The 20,447-nt window shown below is 48.2% G+C and overlaps 1 protein-coding gene across 2 annotated transcripts in view; it reads left to right on the top strand.

Moving 5' to 3' along the window:
* thbs2a (thrombospondin 2a) overlaps nt 1-13,680 on the top strand; it is an 18,705-nt gene extending 5,025 nt beyond the window's left edge. The window contains exons 5-23 of one of the 2 annotated variants that reach the window (XM_060072936.1): nt 283-482; nt 2,180-2,320; nt 2,728-2,821; nt 3,258-3,428; nt 4,465-4,641; nt 4,868-5,041; nt 5,311-5,438; nt 5,590-5,742; nt 6,781-6,999; nt 7,123-7,230; nt 7,351-7,510; nt 7,592-7,710; nt 8,711-8,945; nt 9,945-10,172; nt 10,465-10,736; nt 11,163-11,260; nt 11,504-11,643; nt 11,936-11,966; nt 12,311-13,680. In XM_060072936.1, the coding sequence (XP_059928919.1) occupies nt 283-482; nt 2,180-2,320; nt 2,728-2,821; nt 3,258-3,428; nt 4,465-4,641; nt 4,868-5,041; nt 5,311-5,438; nt 5,590-5,742; nt 6,781-6,999; nt 7,123-7,230; nt 7,351-7,510; nt 7,592-7,710; nt 8,711-8,945; nt 9,945-10,172; nt 10,465-10,736; nt 11,163-11,260; nt 11,504-11,643; nt 11,936-11,966; nt 12,311-12,314 (2,852 nt within the window). In that variant the 3' untranslated portion in view covers nt 12,315-13,680. The remainder of the gene's footprint in view (nt 1-282; nt 483-2,179; nt 2,321-2,727; nt 2,822-3,257; nt 3,429-4,464; nt 4,642-4,867; nt 5,042-5,310; nt 5,439-5,589; nt 5,743-6,780; nt 7,000-7,122; nt 7,231-7,350; nt 7,511-7,591; nt 7,711-8,710; nt 8,946-9,944; nt 10,173-10,464; nt 10,737-11,162; nt 11,261-11,503; nt 11,644-11,935; nt 11,967-12,310) is intronic. The other variant, XM_060072937.1, reaches the window with a different exon arrangement.
* The last annotated feature ends 6,767 nt before the right edge of the window (nt 13,681-20,447 follow it).

Below are 20,447 nucleotides of genomic sequence, written 5' to 3'. Positions count from 1 at the left end.
GGGGGGGGCGTTGTCAAAATACACACATGTCACACTCGCTCGAGCACAGCCGATAGCAAAGTACCACTCAGGGAAAGCGTTTTATTGGGAAGTAGCAGACCCGGGCTGTGTTGTACAGATAATATGCACCGTTGAACGACTTTAAACATTGAAGAAAAACGTAAAGATGTACATTTTCTCCAACACTTTGTGAGACCCAAACAGAATGGTGCTCAATGGTAAAAAAAAATATTTCGGATTTGCTCACCCTTCAACCTCTTCTCCCTTCCCCCCCCCCCCCAGACGAGGCCAACACGGTCAGCGAGAGCACGGAGATGCTGGACGCGGTGAGTCCGTCCATCACCACCAACTTCATCGGCCAGAAGACGGACGAGACGGGGGACATGTGCGAGCGCTCGTGCGAGGAGCTCAGCACCATGTTCCGCGAGCTGAAGGGGCTGCGGGTGGTGGTCAGCAACCTCATCGACGGCCTGCAGAAAGTGGTAGGTGGGGTGGGGTCGGTGGTGGTGGTGCTGGAGGTGGAGGTGGAGGGGTTGGGGTCTGAGGAGGGAGTCGGGGAAGGCAGTTATATTTTTACGGCCGTTCCATCTTAATGTCCGTCTCAAAGGGCTCAACCGGCTATTTTTCAGAACATAAAAAGATAATGATTCATGGATTATGAATAAGGAAAAAGTGACTTAAGCTTAGTCTTCGTCAGTGTAAGAAGATTAAAGGAAAATATTTTATGAATGAGGAAAACTTCACTTGGACTGTGCATCTCCAAAGGAGAGTAGATAAAAAAAATACGAGATCATACGTAGAGGGGCGCCGTGCCTTTGGCTTCGTCGTTTGGCCTGCGAGGAGATACAATAAAAAGTTCCTCTAATAAGGAACAAGTGACTTCAGCGCTGTGGCACAGAGCGGATGAGCGCGTGCAGCGGTGCCTCGGTGCCCCACCGACGGCAGATACGGAAAGGGTTACCAGGGCAACAGACGTTAGCGTGAAAGCAAACAGAAACGGTCCGAGTGACGGTTTATAGGGTCGCCTTTCGAGGCGTGAACCCCCTCTTAGCTCTCGTGGCCCTGGGCGAGTGAGTCCTTCAAGGTTTTTCTTCCCCTTCCCTTTTTTTCTTCCTTTCACGACATGTAACATGTGGCTATAGGAAGTGTTTCCCTGGTCCAGTGGAGCGTCTGGCCGGGTTTCCCCGGGCCCATGTGCTTCCTCTGGGTCGCTCCAGCACTAAACACACACCGTGGAGCTGGGAGCCCGGGGCTGAGAGAGAGTCTGGGATGAGGTGGTCCCTAAGGCTCTTCTAGACCGAACGGTGTCTTCAGTTCCAGCCCCTGCTCCCACACAAAAATGCACAGACTCCCTCACTCTCTCTGCGGCTGTCTGCTCCGTTTGTCTCTCTCTCTCTCTCTCTCTCTCTCTCTCTCTCTCCCCCTCTGTAGTCTCCTCTCTCTGTGTATCCGTGTGTCCGTTCTCTCTCTCTCTCTCTCTCTCTCTCTCTCTCTCTCTCTCTCTCTCTCTCTCTCTCTCTCTCTCTCTCTCTCTCTCTCTCTCTCTCTCTCTCTCTCACCTTCTCTCTGGGTCTCTCTCTCAATAGACAGAGACTCTGATACATGGAGACCTTCTGTCTATGTCGTTGCTGTGTCTCTTTTCATCTTTATGTCTGTCTTTATTTATTTTTTCCTCGAAACTATTTGATTGAAAGGGGCTTTCGTGGCATTGCAAGGCAAATGTCTCTCTCTCTCTCTCTCTCTCTCTCTCTCTCTCTCTCTCTCTCTCTCTCTTTCTCTTCCTCTCTCTCTCCTTCCTCCCACATCCTCAACATCAAACATCTGGGGCATACTTCTATCCAAGTCGCGAGCGACGGACGTGCACGTCTCTTTGATCTCCTTAGCCGTTCGTCTTTGATGGCAGCTGACAGTCATAATGGGCAAAGCTGAGAAAGACATTTCATAACCCCGGCCGAGATCTGAAAAGCAGAGCTGAGGCATCCGGGCCCAATGTGTACGGTTTATGAGCAGCGACCTCACGTGCGCCCCTCTCCCCCGCTCAAAACAAAGAAAGGATGGATCGCCGACGTGATTACGGCCGTCACTCCGCGAGCACCGTGGAGAAGCGCTTAGGGCGGGTGGTTGCCCCCTTTGGTCTGGGAGGGTGTGCGTGTGTTTATCTCTGTGTCGTGGTCCGCAGACGGAGGAGAACACGTTGATGAAGGAGGCGCTGGTGAGGATGAAGGACACCAAGGAGAAGAACTTGTGCTGGCAGGACGGCCGTCTGTTCGAGGACAAGGAGGATTGGATCGTGGACAGCTGCACCAAGTGCACCTGCCAGGTAGAGGGGCCTGTGAACCCGCCGCATGCACTCGATAGTACCAATCCCATTCAATCAATACAATGAAAACGTATTTTATTTGTATAGCACTTAATCATAGGAACAGTCTCAAAGGGCTTTACAGGACATATATTCATTACACCGCCACTAGCATTGTTTTAGTATTGTTATTAGTCGTCGTAGAGGATTATTATTAAGATAAGGGGACGGGATAGTAGCACGAACTTTGCAAATTGAAATGCAAGATTGCAAAAATAATGCACAAATATCCGAAAAACATGTCCACACTTTGTAGACACCACGAGTCGAAGTGAAAAGTAAACATAAAATGTCAATGTGAGCATGATCGGTTCGTTATGATTAGTATGACCTTTGCATTAAGTTCTGCAATGTGTGTTTCTTGGCAGGAGTCCAAGATCGTGTGCCACCAGATCACGTGCCCCCCTGTGGCGTGCGCGAGCCCCACCTTCCACGACGCCGAGTGCTGCCCGGTGTGCATGTGTAAGTGGCGGAGCCGCCGCGTACGCACGCCGCCCGACACGCAGAGAGAGCGCCGCGCACACACGGGAGTACGGCCCGCGAGCTGTCAACCAAAGCGTTGCCCGGTTTTCATCGTAAATTCAGAAATAACAGCGATGACCCAATGTGCTTAAAAAACGGGAGAAAAACGCTGCACGCATATAAAGTTTTAATTACCGTTAAAGTTACAGGATGTTTTACTTTGTACGCCAACCCGCACGTTTTATGATGCGACGTTAACCTCCCTGTGAAATGAATTCTGCGGGTGTTTGAGGGTGATGTCACGTCAAAGCAAGCACAACTTTTCCCTTCCGCACTATTCATGCTCGAAATATAAACTCCTTAACGCAGTTTATGCATGGACGAAATGAAATTGACGATTTTTTTTTTACACCGGTTTCCCGTCTGCCGTCTCCAGCCATCGACAGCGAGGACGGCTGGTCGCCGTGGTCCGAGTGGACCGAATGCACGGTCACCTGCGGCACAGGCACCCAGCAGAGAGGCCGGTCGTGCGACGCCACCAGCAACCCCTGCAGCGGCGCCTCCATCCAGACCAGGAAGTGCAGCCTGGGCAAATGCGACAGCAGAGGTATGTGATGAGTGAGACGAGGAGACTCTCACTCTCTGTCATGCGGTCGGGACGGTTGTGTACTTTGTGCTGTAGATTCAAACGCCAGCGTCGTCTTGAGAGCCGTGCTAACCCCCCCCCCCCCCCCAGTTGTAATGCTATAATTATCAAATTAAAGATGTCTGCCAGCACTTCAGCTGCTGTTCCCCACATGATGATAGCAAAGCAGCTGCGAAATTACAGTTTGACATTTCAGAAGACGTAACCTGATAGAAATGCTTTCCACCATGAAAAAAAAAACAGCTTGTTCGGTTATGGGCGCAGTTTAAAAGCTCAAAGTGCCTGTTTTTGAGACAAAGTGCAGTAGTGTACTTCTGGAATCGTTTCAAAATGGATCCTTCTCCGAGGCCAGAAGGGTTTTGGTGTGGTCAGTGAAAGTGGACTCCAAAAGAAATGTCGTTGGCTTAGCGGGGTGTTCCATTGCACAAGGCAAGAGTCCCAAACTACCCAGCAACCATGTAAATAATGTACTCCAGGACATGTTAGTCCACTTTAAAGTTCAACCAGTGATGATATTTGATATTTATTGTGGAAGTTTTGTCTAAACAGTAAAACACCTTGTCTATGACAAGAAACCTTTGTAGCAAAAAATTAACTTTTTGCAGTTATTATTGTACTCGAGCGTGCCCTCTTGTGGTCAGAAATAGCACATTTCAAACGAATTTCCTCATTATTTTTAGCTTACATTGTGTTCCACATTGGGAAACGTTTCCTCTGCAAATAATTTTGTGCTTGGTTGCAACAGCGTCTCGACAGGGGGGGGGGGGAGAAGCTGTTACACAAATACCCCAGAGGAGGTCACGGAAACATCTCCCATTGTTTGGAGAACATCAGCATGTTCTCCAAACAATGCTAAACCCAGAACAAAATGAGGCGTTCTGAAGTTGTCGATCACAATCCGATCCGAGTCCCCATCTGCTCCGCGTTAACACAACATCTGCGTGCGGTGGGCCTCTGACCCATCATGTTTGTTTGTTTGACTTTGTGTGTCGCCCAGTGCGTCAGAACGGCGGCTGGAGTCTGTGGTCGCCGTGGTCGTCCTGCTCTGTGACGTGCGGCGAGGGCCAGATCACCCGGATCCGCCACTGCAACGCCCCTGTCCCGCAGCTAGGGGGCAAGGACTGCGAAGGCAGCGGCCGAGAGACCCAGCGCTGTGAAGCCCAGCCCTGCCCCAGTGAGTCCTATACCTCAGACGATGGTCACCTACACCGCAAATCACACTTTAATGAAGAGAAGATTTGCGTGATGACCTGCATAATAATTAGCGTTCTTATTTTGCGTGATGTTTAGAACAGCCAGGGCACTTTGAAACCGTGTCCGATCACTATACCATCGGGAAGCGTTTTGCTAGTGGAGGAAAGAGAAGGAGCTCTGAGCTTGGTGTCTCTGTGACCCTGCAGTCGACGGCGGCTGGGGTCCCTGGTCACCGTGGGCAACGTGCTCGGCCACATGCGGAGGGGGCATCAAGAGCCGCACGCGGGTGTGCAACAGCCCCCATCCCCAGTTCGGCGGCAGGGGCTGCGTGGGAGAGGACGCCGACAGCGACATCTGTAACAAGATGGGCTGTCCCATCGGTGGGTACTGTCACACACACGCACGCACACGCACGCACACACACGCACGCACACACGCAGGCACACACACACTTAGTGTATGCCTTAATGTTGGTATGATTGTTAGATGTTAGATATGTTAAGTTTACAAATCTGGGGCAGCAATATCCAACCCGATATCAATAAAACCAAAAGCGAGCGGTAACAAACCAGAGACATTTTGTGGACCTCGTACGAAGCGTTTTGGCTTCCTGTGGGCTCACTTGTGGCGGTTTTTAAATGCCCTACAGACGGGTGTCTCTCGAACCCGTGCTTCGGCGGCGTGGACTGCAACAGCTCTCCGGACGGCTCCTGGGAGTGCGGACCGTGTCCCAGTGGTTTCCGTGGAAACGGTACCCAATGCGAAGACATCAACGAGGCAAGCGTCCCGTCCTTAGCGACGACCGTCCCCTCTGTTCATCTGACTTCTTTGCGGCCGGCGGGGTCCTCACCACGGGATCCACCCTGACCCCCACCCTGATGCCTTCCCCTTGTGTCGTCCCCGTCCCCCCCCCCGTCCCCCCCTGCAGTGCGACATGGTGTCCGACGTCTGCTACAAAGTGAACGGGGTGCAGCGCTGCGTCAACACGGACCCGGGCTTCCACTGTCTGCCCTGTCCTAAGAGATACAAGGGCACCCAGCCCTTCGGCATGGGCATGGAGGCCGCCAAGAAACACAAGCAGGTGAGTCGGGGTACCGGGGTACCGGGGTACCGGTCCCACAGGGGAGCCCCCACAGGAGAGCCAAGGATTGGACATTTTTTTGTGACATGTTGGAACCAAAGCTATTTCCGAAGAACACGTCACCCCCACCAGGCTGTTACACTGGCCTGCTTCTTGGTTGGTGGATGTCATCATCGCCAGAGGGGTAGACCTTGATCCCACCATATATACATGGGGGAAGCTGGAGGGCTGCTTACACTTAAAGCCAGGAGTTAATTCGATCAACCCGGGCTTGTTTAAACTGATGCCAATACGACCAGACAAGTAGACGGGGCACGTTCAACGACACATAAACATCTCTTTGATACGACCTTCTGGCGAAATTAAAACGTAAGCCCTTGATTGGAGCTCACGTCATCGGCGTCTCTGCTCTCGAGCGTGGGGCTGAGTTCATCGCCCACAGGGGTCCGCTAACCTAATGATCCTGGGGAGGCCGCTCTGAGTAGCAGTTTCATTACGTCCCTTGTGAACCATTTGGTGTCCCTCTGGCCCTTGCAGCTGTATGCTTTTGATAAGCGGCCTCAAATTTTCAATTGGATTTGGGGGTGAAGCAAGGGGAGGGGGGGGAGGGTTGGGGGGAGTTATCTCATAGCTGGCATCCATAGGACCGCTTTTAACGGCTTATATCAAAGACCTTCTCATGCTGTCATGGGGAACTAAATGGGTCCATTGAGAGCCGTCTGAAGAGCAGAAACCAGTGACAGCTGCAACGATTTGACTAAATCAAGTGGGGGGTTATGATAGTGCAAAGACTGCAGACAGTGGAATATGGAGAGCCATATCTTATACTTCATTTATATATCATTATACTATTATTTCTTAATATTTTGTGAATGACACTTCTGTGTCATCAAAGAGCAGGTAGGGGTTGAGGCTTCCCGCTCAAATCGACCAGTAACAGGTCGATCGCAGATATCGGGAATCGAACCCGGACCCTTTTGGCTCGGCGACAAACACAGAGAGGATTTTAACCACCTCTCCACTTCTTCCTCCCAACAGGTGTGCGAGCCAGAGAACCCGTGCAAAGACAAGACCCACAACTGCCACAAGTACGCAGAGTGCATCTACTTGAGCCACTTCAGCGACCCCATGTACAAGTGTGAGTGCAGGACGGGCTACGCCGGAGACGGATTCCTCTGCGGAGAGGACTCGGACCTGGACGGCTGGCCAAATCAGAACCTCGTGTGTGGCGCCAACGCCACCTATCACTGCAAGAAGGTACCGGCTCAGGCCTATTGCATTCACACGTTACATACGTTAAGGTTATGTGCGTTTGTGTTTGTCACGGTGATATCACTCGTTATGTGTGCAGATGCTAATCGCTGGCTGTTGTTTTTGTAGGATAACTGCCCAAGCCTGCCAAACTCTGGCCAGGAGGACTTCGACAAAGACGGTCAAGGTGACGCCTGCGACAAAGACGATGACAACGATGGAATCGTGGACGAGAGGGTGCGTGAGCGACCTTTGACCTTTTTTCTCTCCTGAAAATATTTGCTAATTAACCTCAGACCTGGAGTGAAAACTTGAGTGACACCTTGAAAAGAAACATTTACATTTCCTTCCCTCCAGGACAACTGCCCTCTGCTCTACAACCCCCGGCAATTTGACTTTGACAAGGACGACGTGGGAGACCGCTGTGACAACTGTCCCTACGAGCACAACCCCGCCCAGATAGACACCGACCACAACGGAGAGGGCGACGCCTGTGCCGTGGACATCGATGGAGACGGTGAGCAACACACAACTCAGGCAAAAAAATAAAAGATCTGGGGGGCCAGTTGTGTGAATGTGCGTAATTTCGTTTCTTTAGAGATCCTGAATGAGAGTGACAACTGTCCGTACGTTTACAACACGGACCAGAAGGACACGGACATGGACGGAGTGGGAGACCAGTGTGACAACTGTCCCATGCTGCACAACCCAGATCAGGTACTCCTCCACAGTCAACCTGGTCCCACTTCCAACCATCGCCCCAAAATGGACAACCCTGCTGCAAACCAAACCAAAACTACTGCAAACCAAACCAAAACTACTGCAAACCAAACCAAAACTACTGCAAACCAAACAACTTAACAGACCAAACCAACCGACCTACTGCAAACCAAACCAAAACTACTGCAAACCAAACAACTTAACAAACCAAACCAACCGACCTACTGCAAACCAAACCAAAACTACTGCAAACCAAACAACTTAACAGACCAAACCAACCGACCTACTGCAAACCAAACCAAAACTACTGCAAACCAAACAACTTAACAGACCAAACCAACCGACCTACTGCAAACCAAACCAAAACTACTGCAAACCAAACAACTTAACAGACCAAACCAACCGACCTACTGCAAACCAAACCAAAACTACTGCAAACCAAACAACTTAACAAACCAAACCAACCGACCTACTGCAAACCAAACCAAAACTACTGCAAACCAAACAACTTAACAGACCAAACCAACCGACCTACTGCAAACCAAACCAAAACTACTGCAAACCAAACAACTTAACAGACCAAACCAACCGACCTACTGCAAACCAAACCAAAACTACTGCAAACCAAACAACTTAACAGACCAAACCAACCGACCTACTGCAAACCAAACCAAAACTACTGCAAACCAAACAACTTAACAAACCAAACCAACCGACCTACTGCAAACCAAACCAAAACTACTGCAAACCAAACAACTTAACAAACCAAACCAACCGACCTACTGCAAACCAAACCAAAACTACTGCAAACCAAACAACTTAACAGACCAAACCAACCGACCTACTGCAAACCAAACCAAAACTACTGCAAACCAAACAACTTAACAAACCAAACCAACCGACCTACCAAGTCAAACCAATTTAGTCACATCCTGAATTGGAGTTTGGTGTTTTTTGGGGGTTTTGACTGAAACACCATGTTTGCGTTGAAACCCAGACGGACGTTGACAACGACCTGGTGGGAGACCAATGCGACAACAACCAGGACATCGACGAGGACGGCCACCAGAACAACCTGGACAACTGCCCCTACGTGGCCAACGCCAACCAGGCCGACCAGGACAAGGACGGCAAGGGCGACGCCTGCGACTACGACGATGACAACGACGGCGTCCCCGACGAGAAGGACAACTGCCGGCTGACGCCCAACGAGGACCAGGTGGACGCCGACGGTGAGAACGTCTGAACCGGATCGAACAATTAGTTTAGATTCTTTGGCATCGATTTTTGAGGATTATGATGATGATGAAAGTTGACAAGTCAATCGTAGCGTGTCACGTGCGGAAACAAACGCATGGGGAGAAACAAACACACACACACACACACACCAGACACACACAAACAAATGCACACACCGATAGGCTCCATGCATGGACACATCTGAGATCCGACTAAAGCCAAGAGTTATTGCAGCCTACCCTGATAAAAAATGGTGGGGCCGTGGCTACGAGCTTCTAAAAGGAGCCTCCATTAACTCGCGATTGATTTATTGTTCGCATATTTGTCCAACATTCTGTATCCACTTTCCTGGATGGCTGCAAGCTAGACATTTTCCTCCCCTCACAGGCTCTTCGTCCTTGGCCCGCGGAGACGCTAAACTATGTGATATTTACCTTCTGACTTTGACTCGGCTGGTCAGCCGCCTGTCAGCGGCCAGATGAGCTCAGCATTCGCAACACGTTTCGCTGCCACAATAATAGAATAATATTAAAACACAGCGGAGCCTTGTGGAAAAGACTAATGGAACGGGTCAGCTTTGATGATGTCACTGTCTGTTTTTCTTTCCAGGAGACTTCTGGGCTTGCTCTTGATTCAAACGTCAGCGCCCAATTAGAACGGGGCTTACCTGACGCTCTACTATTGACTTTTTTCGGTGTTTCTTTTTTATCTTTCCCTTTTAACTGGAAACACACTTCGGACGGAAAAAGGAAAGCCCTGGATGTGAACTGCGTCCAGACTGCTCACTTCTCTCATCTCAGTGTTTATTTGAAGGAGGGAGCTCGGGCTCCACTACCAGAGGCCTGCTACCGGACGCTAGAGAGCAGCCAGGTCCCATACCGGCCGGGGGTTAACTGAGTAGCGGCCAGAGCGGGAACCAAAGGAAGCGCGTTGTTTGTTATTCATGTGAAACTTCATCTCCCATAATCCCTTTCAATTATCTTGACGAGCAGGCGACGGAAGGGGGGACGCCTGCAAGGACGACTTCGACAACGACAGCATCCCCGACATCTTCGACGTGTGCCCCGAGAACAACGCCATCAGCGTGACGGACTTCAGGAAGTTCCAGATGGTCCACCTGGACCCCAAGGGAACCACGCAGATCGACCCCAACTGGGTGGTCAGGCATCAGGGCAAAGAGCTGGTGCAGACCGCCAACTCGGACCCTGGCATCGCTGTAGGTGAGCCCCCCGCCCACGACTCCAGAACCGAACGAAACACCCCTCGATCAGAAGGGAGGAGGAAACAGCGAACAGCAACTCTTCTGCAGCGCTTCCTCCGTGTGTTTATTGAGAGCCTGTTTTGAAACATAGCCGTACAGCCTCAATCCATGGTCCAGTGTGATGGAGGTGATAGTGCTTAGTGATGAGGTGTGAGGTGGGTGGAGGGACAGAGTTAAACCTTGTGTGTCGTTGTTCTAACATTCAGCCTTGTACCTTTCTTCTTCTTCTTCTTCTTCTTCCTTCCTCTAAGGTTTCGATGAGTTCAGCGCCGTGGACTTCAGCGGCACGATGTACGTGAACACGGACCGCGACGACGACTACGCCGGCTTCGTGTTCGGCTACCAGTCCAGCGGCCGCTTCTACGTGGTGATGTGGAAGCAGATCACCCAGACCTACTGGGAGGAGAAGCCCTCCAAGGCCTTCGGCATCTCGGGCGTGTCCCTCAAAGTGGTCAACTCCACCACGGGCACGGGGGAGAACCTGCGGAACGCCCTGTGGCATACCGGCAACACCCAGGGACAGGCAAGCTGGCCCCTCTCAAGTCAACCTTTTTATTTTAGACATTTTTCTTTTATTCGACCAGGTGAAGTCCCATTGAGATATTGAAAACTCTTTTACAAGGATGCCCTTGGGCAACAAATATATACAAATTACAACAGAAACAATGAGGACAAGATAGACTAATAAGGACAAAAATAACAAAGAAGAAAGGCATGATGACAAGACAGGCTAACAAACAAGACTAATGTAAGGGAAGCCAGTGACACAGCAAAAAAATAATAGTACATGTAAAAACGATTTAAAAATTAAATTGGAAACATGTGCACTGTTCAGATTTGGATTTTTTAAGTAATTGTTTAAAATGTCCACGTGGGATGAAAACAGAAACCTTTCAGAGGGAGGCCTGGGTTTGAGCTAAGCCTTTGTGAACTGTTTTGTCGTGCACAGGTGCGGACGCTGTGGCACGACCCCAAAAACATCGGCTGGAAGGATTACACCGCTTACAGGTGGCACCTCATCCACAGGCCAAAGACCGGTTTCATCAGGTAGAGAGCAGACACACCTCAGGACTTTGAAACCACGCTAGTCTGATAATTCAGTTTGCCTAGCTTAAAAACATAACTTTCGCTGAAATGTCTGAACGCAAAGGGTACTCATAAATAACTAGATCATGATCGCCAGAACCGCACCGACCTTTGATTTACGGAAGTTGACTGTTTGTCGTGTGGTGGACCTCCATTTGCCCTTCACTGACGATGAGCTGTCTATCCCTGGCTGTTCTCCTGCAGGGTGGTGGTGTATGAAGGGAAACAAATCATGGCCGACTCGGGGCCAGTCTATGACAAGACGTTCGCAGGGGGGAGGTTAGGCTTGTTTGTCTTCTCACAAGAGCTGGTCTTCTTCTCTGATCTCAAGTATGAGTGCAGAGGTAAGTGGTATCCCTTTCTTATGTTCCTAAGCTAGCGACTGCATTTACTGTGTAGGTCTGTGTGTGTTTTTGTTTGGTTGATGTTTGTTGAGTGCCTTCCTGTGTCTATGTTGGTGTCTGGGTGTCTGGTGAATGTGGATACAAGTTGGTCTTTGTTGTATTGGTGGCTTTGTCTATGGATCTGTGTTGATGTATCTGTTGGTTAGAGAAGGGATTAGAGAAAAAAGCTTTCCCACAGGGAAAGTTTGAACTATCTAGCTCTTAAACCATCAACATCTTTTTCAATACTCAGATAAGCCGGAGTTGCCAACAGTGTTTGGAAGGTAATCATGACAAGGACGGTCTGTTGCGTATTGGCTGAAGCTATTAAAGAAAACGCTATTTACTCTGCCTATGAGCTTGTCTGGACGGCAATGCCTCCAAAGCATCGTGAAGGTCCTTGAGTCCCAAGGGCTTGAGACTCAAGAACCTTTAATCACTTATAAGTGTAAAGATTCAATATGAGACAGAGGACACGCTTCTTTAAGGCTCACACTGCATACCTCACCGCTGCAAATGCTGTCACCCAATTGGCCTCACCAAAAAAAGTAACGCTAGCTTTTTTAAGGCGAGCTTTCGTATTTAAGGTTGTATTAACTGTCATTTCCTTTTGCTGGTCTCCCTCCAGATAACTGAGTTTCAGAGCGGGGACTCTAAACATCCAGGTCTAAGGGACACTTATCTTCAAACGGAACACCTGATTTTCTACTCCATTTCAACGGAAAATGGACCTTTCCATGTACTCCCTTCCGCGGAAGGGGATTTGGTTTTCCTGGGTGCTTTACAGTGCATGCAATACACCGCAAAAGTCTAAAAAATAAATGGAAACATGGACACATGACAAAAAAAACAGCCATCGCTAAATATCTACTCATAGCTACGTGTAACAATGTTGCCGTTTTTAAAGAGGTTTTGTTGTACAGCAAACATACAGAGTGCGCCTTTTTCTCTCACTTTCTCGCTTTCTATATGGCCTGTGTGGCTTGTAACAGACTTCTTGCTCGTCTATTATATTGAGAAATTCAATTCATGAAGAGCAACATAAGGCAGGCCTTTTAGCCCTGTCGTGGGTCCGACCCAGAGATTAAACCAATGGTATCTGGAATAACCTGAAGAGAAATCGATCTGTAGCAGAAAGCATGGTAATGAAGTGGGCGTCAGTAGTTGTATCAATCCATGAATGTTGCTTTGATAGAGCTCTTGAGTGAATGGTTTAGATAGGCCTTTTTATAGTAATTCCTAAAGATGTTTATACTAAGTCTGTATTATAAATTCCTTTTTTGTAAATTATTTATGCTCTGCTTTTTTTGTTACATTTTTATGGTTGTTTTTGTTGCGAGAGATTGTAAATAATTATTTATTTGTTTACACTGACAAAATTCACAAATGAATATAACATCAAGATGACATAGTATTACAGTTGTTTAATATGCAGTGTTGTCATGCACTTACCTTGTTAGTTTGACATATGATAACCGTTACCCTCTTTAAAAAAATCTCTCTAATGCCTCCTTTAAAATACAAAAAAATCATAACACGTAGAAAAAAATCATAATCATAATGTCCAATGACCAAGATGGAATATGGGAAGGACCATTTCAAACTTGAAATGATGAGTGAATTGTCAGCCATAAATTGGAGTTTATTTATAGATAACCCCTTGAACAGTCAATTGAATAAATTTGTGTGTGATCAAGTATCAATGCAGTTGAGTAAATATCCCTATGCTGCTAATTAGAGAGACACCTAAAGACCCTTCTAAAGTAAATCTTGTAGAAAATACATGTTCAGTGTAAGCTGCTGTGGTCATGGATGTGACATTCATAGCATTCCATGTTGCGTTTCCAGCTTGTCGCCCCAAGTTGAGGGTTTGCAACTCACAAAATGTAAATTGTTTTTTAAAGTTGTTTTTTATATAGATTTCCTACAAACCATATTGTATGTTTTCCTCATTAGAGAGATACTCCTGTTATATAAATAAACTATTTCTACACCTTACTATCGTTTTGGGGGGTTGTTTTCATGGTGTTTGCCTTTCACTGTTAGATTACTACAATTCACAAATTCAATTGCCCAAGCATGGTCGACATTTTCAGTCCATCCTAGTTCACAAGACAAGACTGATGTCGAAAATCCCCTTTCAATATTCAGGCTTTCAACTGACCTTTCATAAGTACTTTAAGCATGAATAAAGCATACAACTCCAGCTACTGCACTTGCTTACTGAACTTTCCTCAACCTTATTAACTCTGTAATACATGATGATTCCAGTAAACAACCCCTGCTAAATGTCCTGTGCCGTTGTGCTAGATGTAATAAGACTGGGGCGGCTCTTCCCTGACTGAAGCCTGAACACGAAGACCACATGAAGAACACAGCAGGGAGTTGAAGAGTTAACTGCTCAAAAGGCCAAATCGGGAGGAAAGAAGAAAAAATATAAAATAAAATAAAGATGTGGGAACATCGACATTCTGCCTTGTGGTTTGTGGCGAACCATTTTTTCTTTTGCAAAGTCCTCAGAATTGCCCACGTGGCGTTGGCGAGGGATTGGGCTATTGGTCTGGCCCTGCACAGACGCTATACCCTGCTCCAACATGCCTTCCACAGTGTTCCCCAGGCTCGTGCCAAGGGATGCCAGCGTGTGACACAGTCAACCCACATTTCAATGCTGATTCCTCTTGGAAGCCGGCGAATGTTTTCATAGGTTAACACCCTTCAACCCGGCCGCGCCTGATTGGATACGCCTTTTTTTTTAATCCGGCGGCTGTTTCTTTTGGTAGCGACTGCTGCAGGGTAGAGGTGGAGGTGGAACGAGAGATGTGCGGAGAGGCCCCCCCCCCCACCGAGCTAAATACGACATCATCGCCGGCTGTAAGACGTGGAGTGGATCGACCCCGGTGGGAGAGAGCCGTCTGTGGTCAGCCGGAGTATCAACTCGGGAAGGGAATGAAATGGAGGCTCCGTACCTCGGAATGTCAGTTTGAGCAGAGTGGGAGCGCGTAAGGGAGGAGGTGGACAGGTGAGAGAGGAGGTGGGGGGTGGAGGGGTGGAGGGGGGGGGGTAAGGAAGGATCACACTCCGTCCAAACACAGGAGTCTTGTGTCATATTCCACTTCAATCACAGTGGTGTGAAATATGTGCCGACCTTCTGTGACCCTGCTACCCCGCCCCCTCATCCCCCCCCCCTCCATTCTAATTTATCTTCTTCATCTTTTTTTCTCTTCCATATTGTACCAATTTAACTTCTCCCCTCGTCTCCCAGATCCTCTGTCCTAGAACAATCCGTTCAGTGGAGCTGAACACAGTGGCGCAGTTCTTTGAAACGCTCGAGCGCGGATGCATTCCAAATAAGAACTTCATCTCAGGAGTCTTTCATCTGGAGCGTTTGGCTCACTGGCATTCGGTTGTCGACAGGGTGGGTCGAGTGGAGAGGGTGTAGTGAGTGTGAGAGGGGTTGAGGTATTCGCAAATGATCGGTCGGTACTTCTGGAGGCAATAAAAACTTTTTTTTTTTGCAGAATATCAATATCTCAAATTGCATTTAAAAAAAGGAAACCGATCCCGAATTGATTCCATGTCAGGCACACAGCGACAGCGACATCAAAGAAACGAAGCTTGGAGAGGCGCCATGTATTTCCCTCATAGGTTCCCCAGGATAGTCGTGGCAGTGCCTGCTCCCAGAGAGAACTTCAATAGTCAAACCTCTGTTGGTGAACAAAGTGACTCAGCGCCTGCCAGGGCAAGTATGTTAGGAAAGAAGTGGGCTTGTCATCTGAAATAAAGTAAGTCATTTATTTCAGAGGCCCGAGTTCCTCCAGTCACTGGGAAAATATCCACTGCCGTGTGGGGCTGCCAGCCTTCAGAGCGAACACACTCATTGCTCCCACAGAGCTGTGTGTGTGTGTGTGTGTGTGTGTGTGTGTGTGTGTGTGTGTGTGTGTGTGTGTGTCAGGAGCTTTTGGTTTTGGTGCAGTGACTCCAGGCCTTCTGAGAAGCTTAGAGACCCCTGCTGTTGGGACTGCTTGGTAGCAAATGGATGGGAGGGAACGGTGGCGACGGTGGGGTTGAATCGTAAAGACAAAGGAACAGAAGAAGCGACGTGAATTAGGGGCTCGGTGGGGCAGTGACTCTGGTGCTCTCCTCTCAGTTCCATCGTGTGCAGCTAATTCTTTAGACATCCTTGAGCGAGATGCCCATACTGACCCCTACACGTGTCCGAATACATCCTGGGTCGCTTTGGATAAAAGCCAACTTAACTAAAGTCAAGGTAAATGACAATATTAATCCAATGGGTATGTGGCACTCTTGACGATGTAATACAACACGATTTTACCTGCATTCCACCCAACAACATTCCTCCTCAAGTTGTCTAATTTTAAATTCAACTTTTCAATGAGGATTTGTAGGATCCTCGCCTAGAAGGCCCCAGTGATATCACGATGCCGCTTTCCACATAAACCTCGATGGCATTCGGTGTGAAAGCAGTAACAGATGCACTGGGTGTCATTAAATCAGGTAGTGAAGTCCTGCCCTGACAGGAACCTTGAACACAACAAAGCCAGCCTGAGCAGATCGCCAGATGTGCGATGAGGTATGATTGATCTGCTGCACAACAAGGAACACAGATCAACTTTAGGAAGCCCATGAGATTTTCCTCTGTTTTCTTTTGGTGGTTGTGGTGTCCCCTTCATGCTGCAATCTTATTTAGTGGGGCTTTCCAGGAATGAAAGCAGGAACGTCTGCAAATCAACAACATTGGTTTCTAACCTGGTACAACGCCATCTTGGCGGTGAGTATCTGTGCGTGTCTATGTGATAACGAAGGCCTGCCCGTCCCGATGTGAACCAAACAGCTCAAGCTTGAAGACAACCTCGCTCTCCAACTCAAGCGCCCGGCCGCCATATTATTGCAACAAGGCTTTGGTGACAGCCGAGGAATGAAACGCACTCATCGACGACGACTCACTCCTGTGACTCTCAGTCACTCCGCGGAGGGGCACAGTGGAGAGAGGAAAGTTCATTTCGGCTATCGAACGTGGAGCTCGGGACGTTTGACGTGGAATTGTTTTTGACACCACACACACACACAGACACACCTCTCTGGACTTCTTCCATAACCTGTTGTGGTTTACGCCTACAGCCAGGTCGCGGCATTCCTCTTAAATTTTAAATCTTAAAGTTTTATAGTCGCCCTGTCTCCTCGAATCAAATAAACCATCCCATAGATCCACCGCAAGGAGGGGAAAAAAACAACCCAATGAAATATATGACATTGCTCCACCTCAAAAGCCACCCACCCAAAATGAAGATGGAAATCCCTTGATGTCACAGCCAGCACCGAGTATCTGGGCAGGAAATAGCGAGATACGCGAGGGAGGTCAGACGTTGGCCTTCTCACATGCACACGCGCGCTTGCGAAAGGGTTTTGGCGTGTGCGGTAAGTCAGTCCATCCGTCAGCGAGGTGTGTGCCAGTCACGTGCGCTGCTGTTCAGATGAGGTATGCAGGGGAGGTGTCAAATCGTGTGGCACGCTTAGACACTTCTACGCCGACCTGACACCACATTGCGCCGGTTGCACCACCTGCAGCTGAAACAACAGTGAGTCCTCACTGTGGAGGTGTGGGGGGGGGGGGGGGGGGGTGTTGGAGGGTGCGTGTGGTGGGGGTGGGAACTCACAAGGCTGCACGCCTTGCCGCCTCTCATCATTATGAAAACACAGAGATGGAAGGTAACGTTCCAGGCGATTAAGTCGAGTTCTTTCTTGTTTTGCGAGGGTGCGGAGGAGGGTGCAACAGGTACACAGAGCTGGCCAGAGACCTCTCCGTTTCATTAGGACTATAGATCAGGATGCAGAACCCCCCTTTCTGAGGTTTTCATTCTTTTTTTTTTTTCTTCCGAACGCTGTAACAACGGAATTCTTGGAGCGGGTTGAAGGATCCCAGTGGGACACGACAGAAGAAAAGACTGTCGGCTTTTTATGAGAAGGGCTACAATACTACAAGCCCCCCCCCACACACACACACACACACACACACACACACACACACACACACACACACACACACACACACACACACACACACACACACACACACACACACACACACACACACACACACACACACACACACACACACACACTCCCGCTCCTCCACTATTTCACCAGTGGAAACTAGTGATCATGCCATATCCATTTACCTCTGCGATGGATTTTTCAGCCATGTTGCACTGTGCCGTAATGGAACCTCCACTCATGAAAATACACATGGCAGGCTGTTTAAAGATATCAGACATTCTCTTCTCTTTTCCTTTTCTCCCGTTCACTCTCTTTCTCCCTCTAATTTTCCCAGTGGAGAATTACTGGAAAATCGGCCACAGTTTTCCACATCTTGAGAAAGAAGCGTTCTGAATCTATTCTTATGAAGAAAAAAAAAAGGAGTAAAGTTTGGCATCCATTAAATCATTGAAGCATCTTCTACATTTTAAATGAATGTGTGTCTGAATGGAAATTACTTTAACATCAGTTCAATTACATTTTATTTATAAAACAATTTCTTTCCTTTTTTGTGATCCAAGAATCAACTTACGTTTGTTAACGACATGCAAACACATACAAATGCATTTTTTCCATGCTCTAAATTGGACAGAAACCCCAATACTCACGGAGTTGTGATACTTCGATTCCACTTCACTGGGAGGAACACGAAACCAGCAACCGTTTGGATGCAGATTCTACTGAACGTCGGAACGCTCTCCGGTGTTGACGGCTGAAGGCCAGGCCAGAGTCCTCCTGAATGATGCCTCAGCCCGCTCGGGTCTCTCCGGAACATCCTCCCGAAGCTCCGGAGTTGCGGAGCTACCCACCTCGGCCCTGCTCACCCAACGCGCTGACGTCTTTTGAACACGCGACCAAACATAATGTATCGCTTAGCAAAAGCTTTAACAGGTGAATCCTATTCCCTGGTCCGTAATAACCCCAATAGTAACGTTAAAAAGCCAAAAGATATAAGCATCCGTTATTTTCATAATCACGTCATTGACCTCGGCGATGGCGTTACATCAAACAACATCACTCAGGGGGTTGCCAAACTCGAAGCTCAGAGTCACGCTTCAAACTCTGCACAGAGATCGAAGCAGGTGCCTCTGGGAAACCTTCCACTGTTTAACAACCGAAGGTTACGCTGGTGTGTGTGCGTGTGTGCGTGTGCGTGCGTGCGTGTGTGTAGTCGAAGGAACACATGACATACACGAGGTTCTCATTACTGGTCCCATGTGCACGGCGGAACAGTCTCACGTCACATGCAGTGAAGCCACCTTTCGCAACTCCAGCTGTTGCAGTGAGGTTATCTGATTGGAGAGTTCCCCCTGTCAATCACAATGGGCAAACGGCAACAGAGTCGCATAGTTGAGCGTGATTGTATACTTCGTAACCAGGTCTCAAAAAGACCACCACACTGGTTTTGTTTAACTCTCCTGATCATGTTAGCCATGATTTCAATATTTTGAGAACAAATATATAAATATATATGACAAATGACTCACCTTGACACTAACTAGGCTACTGTTTACGTTTCATTTATGGACTCATGAGAGTAGAGACAGGCAAACAAAACCGTTGGCAAAGACATTTGTCTTCCCAGAAGTTCACCCGTTATCAGCAACTCGGCAGATCTGTGAAACTCTGTCTAAGAGAAAATCGTTTTTTAAATACCCACTGAAGGAACGCTATAACCGATCGGCAGCCTGAGCCATCTCCGGGCAGCGGTCCGGCGGCCCATAAAGCATGACACCGTGGGATTGACTGAGAACTAATTTGTCTTGGCCTCGCAGCCGAGGGCGTCCGCCTGGGTGTTGTTGACGCAGACGGCTTCATAAATCACGCTAATGCAGCGATATTATGTTCCTTAATCATCGGTGCGTCTCAGGTTTTTTTTTCTTTCACAAAGTGGTTCGTTCCAAATCAGTTAGCCAAAAGTTCAGTCCCCTCAAAAGTTATGAGTTGGCAAGGAAGTTTCCACTTGATTTAGACCTAAATGAGCATTAGCAACTGCAAACCCTTTTTTGGGGGGGGGGAAAGGTCTCTGTGCTCTGCTGCACAATTACAGACGCTCACGTTAGGGAGGGAGTTAGGGAGGGAGGCGCCCTGCTGCCGCTAATACATGCACAAAAGCGTGAGAAGATGTGGTTATATGTCGCTAGCCCTTACTTTGGTTCAAACAATGTGTCTCCAGTGCTTCCTAACCTTGCAGTCAGAACCCAACTTCGGTTCGCCTGATACATGGGGTCGAGGAAGGTCGCTGACTTATAAGCTGTAGATATTTGATTATTCAATTATTATTATTTGTTTGATTAAGACGAATTATCTAAATGGTTCGAAAGTTCTCTAAAAAGGAAATCTATATGCCAGTAGAATCATGATTCGTATTCTAACTGTTATATAAAGTTACCGCTTATAGTGGGGTGACGCGATAGGGCTACTTGGATCAAATGCACAAAAAAGGATCGCAAACATTTTCCGACCTGAATGTCATCACAGAGAGATTAGTCTTTCAGTTGGTCTGTGGGGAGGGGAAACACGCAGGAAAATCACATTTTGACCAAAAGTGATGGCTGCAGTGAGAAAGTTCCCTACTGCATATTTAAATGAAAGCTGACATCTCTTAGAACAGGAAAAGGGCTTGTGGTGAGAGGTCTCCGTATAGCACGAACCTCTTTCACCAAGGCCTCTACGGACGTTATCATTATTAGTTGGCCATTTTGGGTCAG

Source organism: Gadus macrocephalus, chromosome 15 (genome assembly GCF_031168955.1).
Source record: "Gadus macrocephalus chromosome 15, ASM3116895v1".
NCBI lineage: Eukaryota > Metazoa > Chordata > Actinopteri > Gadiformes > Gadidae > Gadus > Gadus macrocephalus.
The sequence above is the reverse complement of the archived record's forward strand: the minus strand, read 5'-3'. Positions and strand labels throughout refer to the sequence as shown.